The 6,757-nt window shown below is 29.3% G+C and overlaps 2 protein-coding genes across 2 annotated transcripts; one reads left to right on the plus strand and one right to left on the minus strand.

The window, feature by feature from the left end:
• Positions 1-1,794: 1,794 nt before the first annotated feature.
• On the minus strand, positions 1,795-3,746 carry LOC119664732 (protein ST7 homolog). Its single transcript, XM_038074165.1, has 3 exons — positions 3,413-3,746; positions 3,052-3,321; positions 1,795-2,999 (listed from the first exon to the last, which is right to left on the minus strand). The coding sequence occupies exons 1-3, from the start codon at positions 3,549-3,551 to the stop codon at positions 1,867-1,869; spliced, it is 1,542 nt and encodes a 513-aa protein (XP_037930093.1). The 5' UTR covers positions 3,552-3,746; the 3' UTR covers positions 1,795-1,866.
• A 1,337-nt stretch (positions 3,747-5,083) lies between these two features.
• On the plus strand, positions 5,084-6,478 carry LOC119664731 (cleavage and polyadenylation specificity factor subunit 6-like). Its single transcript, XM_038074164.1, has 5 exons — positions 5,084-5,485; positions 5,557-5,787; positions 5,871-6,341; positions 6,383-6,397; positions 6,473-6,478. Exons 1-5 carry the CDS (start codon positions 5,417-5,419, stop codon positions 6,476-6,478), a joined length of 792 nt encoding a protein of 263 aa, XP_037930092.1. The 5' UTR covers positions 5,084-5,416.
• Positions 6,479-6,757: the final 279 nt, after the last annotated feature.

Below are 6,757 nucleotides of genomic sequence, written 5' to 3' on the forward strand. Positions count from 1 at the left end.
TTGGAAATTCTGAAGTAAATCTCTTTAATGATTTTTATATATCAATAAGTACCTATCTTAACTGGTAGCATTCTTGTGAATCTTAACAAAAGATATTAAATTAATATAGAAAGAAATGTACAGTGTCATTAAATCTAACCTCTTCAAGTACAGTAAATTAGGGTTCAAATAAAGAACAAGACTATTTTCTACCCCGGACTTCTTAATTATAAGGCATCAGATTTGTTTAAAATATACATTAGATAACTTGTCATACCTGTAATTAAACACATAGGAACTTAGAACATTGTTATTCTTTTTTTCCTGTAATATTATAAATTAAGACAATATATATACTGTTTGTTCAATTATATCTGAAATACGATTTTACTGCACTAAATTATTATTATGTTGAGGCTAGTTGAGTCAGTGCACCTAAGCACTTTTACTCTCTATTAACTGCGTGGTTTCTTCAAAACCCCCGTTTGTGCCTAGACTAGATTATTGTTTATCACTTTATCAGACTAAGCAATAATTGTCCTCAGATCTGCATACCTCCCCGAGAAGCCTGTAACTATATTGAGATTTGATAATGCGGTGTTGGTAAGTCTGTCAGATTTCGCAAATAATTTCAAGGCTCTATCCTTTATGTATTTTTTGATGGGATCAATACACATTATATTATAATGGAAAGCGACCTTATAATGATTTGAAAAGTACACTCTAGCAATGGATACAATATAAAACTTTGTAAATACATGTGATAAGACCTTTACTAACTAAAAATTTATTGGTTATAAAATTATTTTTAATATTTAACTGTATGTTATGCATAATTTATAATTATCTTTTAATAATAGTTTTCATACCTAATTTCATAATTTTCAAATAATTTACACCTTTTGTATTTAAAATTACTATCGGAATGTAAAGAATTTAATTGAAAAGAAATTCCTAAAATACTCAAACTATTCCTTAACTATGAATATAAAATAATACTTTTAAATATATTGTTTAATATTTTAAATATATTTAATTTGTTTACACATTTATATTTGTTTACATATAGAGTTTTTTTTAAACTGAAATATAGTGTATAATATTTATAAATTAATTTGAATAACTGTTAATTAAATTGAAACAATGAAACAAAATAAAATAATATTCAAAAATTATTAAAAATTAAATGCATATTAAGTTTTTCTTTATATAAACTCGTTAGTCCTTACCTATTTAATAATCATAATAGGTTTCGTGTGCGAGACTTCACACTCTTCAGTTCAAAAACACCAATGATTATTTGATAAACAAAAGTGAAGTATATTAAGAGATCTTTAGTTTGCAGTATGACTTTTTTAATACAATAATATGACTAGGTTTTTAAAAGGAAAAACTGAATTTGCAACAATATTTACAAAACTTTCAAGAAGTTTGTAGAACTAAATTTTGTGGATTCCAAATATATTTTAATGAAGTGGGAATTTTCCAAAAAATCACATTATTGAATACCATAATGTTTTATTAAAAACTATACTGCAACACAGTTTAATATCATTTTTTTCATAGTTTCCCATAGAACTAAACAACTTATATAAGTAAATAAATCAAAAACGAAATTAAAAATAAATAATGTAAAATTATATTTTCAAAAAATTAGTTTAAGTAGGACTTAAAATTAAATTATTTAGGAGAAGACAGTTTTTTAAATGAGACTTTCTCTTATCTTTGAGTTTCTTATTTTTTATACATACACTGGCAGCAACACATTTATTTAATTTGTTTTAATTTTTGCATTTTGTTGTTGTTTTTCTGTTTTTGCTTTACTAAATATTTTACACATTTAACTGCCATTTATAAAATTCTTAAAATAGAACATACATATTTTGTTTAAACTCGTGACAAATGCTGCAGTAGATTGCATGGCCAAAATGCTTCAATACGTTCCTTTAGCAATTGAAACGGATATGATATCCAAGTAAGTACAGTTTGTGCCAAGAACCCCATTGGCTCAGGATACTGATGTGTTAACAACGCCAAAAGAGCTGTAAATGAGCACAGTCCCGCTGTAAAAAGTATGAAAAATGGTAATTCCTTTTTAGGATAAACTGAAACTTCATGAAACGCCGGTAAAAGTTCCCGATCAGCACATTCTGTACAAGTAGGGTAGGGATAAAAAAGATGACCTTTCTCTAATGGATACGGTAGCATGCGAAATGTACCTTCCCAGGTGCAATGTAATAGATTTAAAGCACCCTCAACGTTTTTCCAATGTTTCAGATGAAAAAATGCATATGCAAGTGCTTCAGAGTCACCACGTTTAAGTATATGTTCTGGTGGCAAAATAAGAGGTTTTGTTTCAAGTAAATATTTAGGTACATGTGGATTAAATTCAACGGCACGATGTATAGCTTCCACAGCACTCATTTCTGCAGGACTTAATCCACGCTTTGAAGCAATATCAGGTGAAAATTTATCTGCTACTGCACGTGCTTTTAATAATGCTGCCGTATAACATATTGCTGCTGATTTTGGCAATGATATATCATCATATTTTGCCAAAACTGCCTGACAATCTGCATACGCTTGCATTTCTAACAATGTCTCAATGAGATTCTCATGTATATTTAATACATTCATAATGGATGGAATCTCTTTAGTTAGATCACGAAACATTTTTGCTGCTTCTTTTAATTTTCCTAATTTACGCGCACACATTGCTAACCTACGTTTTATATAAATGAGTACATTTGTATCTCGTCTATGGATACCTTCAGCCACTGGACCCTGGTGTTGCGTAGCTTGTGACTTACGATAATTCATTTCTGCTACTTTCAACGCAGTTTTTAGTATTTTTTCGGCTTCTTGTATTGTAGTAGCCTCTTCTTCTGCAAGTAGTATGTAAGCAGGTGCACATTCTGAGTTGAGTTCAAGTGCTGTTCTAGCAGATTTTATTCGTTGCACTGGATTACGTTCGCGCCATGCAGTTTGCATAATTTCATATTCTTCTTTACGAGCATCCCCTAAATAAATAAAAATTTTACAAATATAAATTAAAAATATCAGATCACTTACCTTCACAAGTAAAAAAAGTTTGATGATCTTGTGCACTTAGATTCATATCATAATATGTTAGAGGCTCTTTAGTGGTCGCCCAGAAAAATCGTTGATATTCAGAACCACGAAAAAGATTTAAAGGATTACGCCAAACTTTACATTCTGGCATTTGTTGCCCGGTGCCTGGTGTAGATGAACCATTAATACCACTAGCACTACTACCGTTTCCTTCCGTTTGAGGATCAGTACCATTAATCCATGGACTTATATGATTTATGGAAACTTGTTCTGATGTTGAAATAACATTAACAAAACATACATACATGTTTTATTGAACTAGCATAACTCAAATTTGCAATAAATGTAAACAAGCTATTACCTATAAAAGACGTGCCATATTTACGAAAGTACCACCATTCAAATATAAGTATAAGTCCAGATATGAGACTTGATGTGCCTGTTAGTGCAACATAAAATTTTGGCGTCAGGGTGCTCAAAAACATAGACGAGTCCCACATTTCAACTTTTTTTTAGGATAACTATGTTCCCGTTTATATTTTAATTCAATTAGATGCTTAATTTGTAACTTAAATTTACATAGCAAACTATTTATTTTTCAATAAGTTGCATTGTTGTCTTTTTGATTTAGTACATTTAAGCATAAGCGATATTTTTAAAAATAAATATACACATTAGCAAACTTCCTTTTCTCTAAATTTCTTTTTAGTTATATTCTGCAAATTTTAGTGCTTTGAAGTTTTATAGATGTAGCAGTTTTTATATTTGTTTTTTTTTTAAGCAGAGTAATAGTAACAGAGTAATATTCACATTATAATGAGCTCATTCATGCACCTGATAGAACTTTTATAAACTTCACTTAATAAAATATCACCCAAACAAATATACATTTTATATATCAATTACATATTCAATTATTAAAAATAAAGATTTTATGATATACTTACTTCCTCAGTGCCTTATATTGAAAATGCTTGCAATATATATCTATACAATATTATGTAATTAAAATTTTTCTTTACAATAAAACTTTTCAAAAAGTTTTCTCTTTTCAAAAATTAATACCTACCGTTATTAAACAAAATTACTTAAATATCTATAGAATATATAATTGCCAACAGTTTTTTATATGCATATGTTATATACTCGTACTACAAATCAAACAATTTTAAATACAAATATATAATTTATTTAATATCTATAACTATAAATAACTATAGAAAGTGTTTACTAACGTTTTTAATAAAAATCAAATTACACAGTTTACCTTTCCATGGGCTCGCCACGAGCAAAATAACAAAATAACAATGCAAATTATAAAATTGAAAGTGAGAAATTGACAATACTGATGTGTCACTCCATATAACATGCATTTTCATCATAGCCCGAAATAGCCAATTTTGCCGTGCCCGAGACACTACATAATATGGTTTTAAATTAATAGGCACAAATTGCCCGGCTCTCATGACAAAATTTCAACTAACATATTGTTTTTTTCTGACTCTCAACATATTGTTTCTTTCTGACTTTAAAATTTGTATTGAAAATAACAACAATTGCACTCATGCAATTGTCCGAGACACTACATAACATAACATAGCTCAAAGTCAAATATCATATGCTTTTCACTCGCTTTACGTATTGACCAAATTCTTTGGTGCAAATTATACATGTGTATTTTATTGATATACACAAAATGTGGTATGACTATGCATGACTGCAAAATAGTTAAATAAAATTAAATATGACGAAATTATGAATAACTGTGGCTCGTTACGTTTCTTTTATTGCATATCAGCTGACCATTACACATTTTCAATTAAAATAAGATAAAGTAAATATAGTAAAAAATGCTATATTCTTAAATTGATATATAAACGATGATTTAAAACATACCTAAACTTATCATATAAATCATATATGTAATCGTTAAATTTGAAAATATAAAGATGGGCTTCTTTTATTTTTTGATATCTGTTTTACATCCATTTAAATGCACATTTTGCTTTCCGCGCTTTTCGGCTCACTTACTCGTTCGTTCCATTTTCTTTTTCGGCGAGCTAGGTTTTTCATAGCGTCGGGAAGCAATTTTATTTTAAGGTTTTTGATTACATATGTTAAATATGAAAAGTTTATTTCATAAAATTATCATGAAATAAAATTAACTCTGTAAAATACTTATGTTGTTTAAAGAAATGTAAGTTAATTTTTAATAAAAATACAGTATAATTGAGTGTAAAACCTTGCCGGTCTGCCTAAAAAAGAACGCGTATTGCATATCGACTATTATTTGCAACTTTTTTGTGTTTTGTGAGAAACTATAGTTATTCCTTTCGGTGGTGCATTAGAACAAATCACAATAAATATGGCTGATGGCGTTGTGCTTGATTTATACGCCGAAGATTTGGATAAAGATTTTCCACCGCAAAGTCAGGTGTGGTTAAGAAATTATATATATATATATATATGTATATATATAAATAAATTAAAATTTTTTATTACTAGGATGAGTTTTGTGGAGATGGAGTAGATTTATATGATGATATAGGTGGTCCCAATGAAAGTACTGTTGGTGGATCTAGTGCTGCTGCTTCAGTCACCGGTGATGGTTCCAATGCTGGTGGTAGTGATGGCACTGGAAATGGGTCAAACGGAGTATACCATCAAGGAGGTGGTAGTCTAACTCCTAATCAAGCGGGACGTCGTTTTCAACTTTATATTGGAAATTTAACATGGGTAAAAGTGTTTTCTTAAAATATCCATATTTAGTGACATATTTTATTTGTTGAAACTCTAATTTATTTGTTTTGTTTTTGTAGTGGACAACTGATCACGATATATCAAGTGCAATGCGTGATATAGGTATCACAGATTTTCAAGAGGTTAAATTTTTCGAAAATCGTTCGAATGGTCAATCAAAAGGATTCTGTGTCATATCATTAGGTTCAGAGCCTAGTTTACGTATGGTGCTTGAGCGTTTACCAAAAAAAGAACTGCATGGACAAGCGCCTGTTGTCACTTATCCAACAAAACAAGCATTAAATCAGTTCGAAAGTTTACAAAAAACACGTCCAGTTCCACCAGCACAAACTAATGGACCACCACGTGGTCCAGCACCGCCAAATATGAACGTTGGCGGGCCTTTGCCTCCACATCCTGGTCCACAAGGCGTACCTCCTGGGCATCCATCTCGTATGATTAATCCCAATATGCCGCCTGGGCAATATAGGCCTCAACATATGCCACAAGGCCCTCCAGGTGGTCCAAATGCAGGTCCACCAAGAATGCAGGTAATATATAAATATAAAATATGTCTTCTAATTTATTATAGCAACTTAATGTTTGGGTGTGTGTAATTTTCTTAGTACAACTTTTTGCATTTTATTTATTAATTAATTTTTAAATTTTTACTAATTTTCAGTTGTAGAATTTGTCTGAATTGTTCTGAATGCCAAATTTTATATATTAAAATTAATTATGTTTTGTTATACTTAAAAATTTTCAGAGCAATTCCTTTCTAAGTTTTTCTTTATATTCATATGTTTTCTATAATATTAATTAAGTTTTAAATTATTTATTTACAATTAGTCCATTACAATAATACAATCGTGGTATTAATAAAACTAAAGCAGTATTGATATTTTATAAATCTTATAAATTTGATTACTAAATGTAAAAATAGTAAAATTTAAATAAGTTCTTGTTA

Source organism: Teleopsis dalmanni, unplaced genomic scaffold, assembly GCF_002237135.1.
Source record: "Teleopsis dalmanni isolate 2A unplaced genomic scaffold, ASM223713v2 unscaffolded_contig_2556, whole genome shotgun sequence".
Lineage (NCBI taxonomy): Eukaryota > Metazoa > Arthropoda > Insecta > Diptera > Diopsidae > Teleopsis > Teleopsis dalmanni.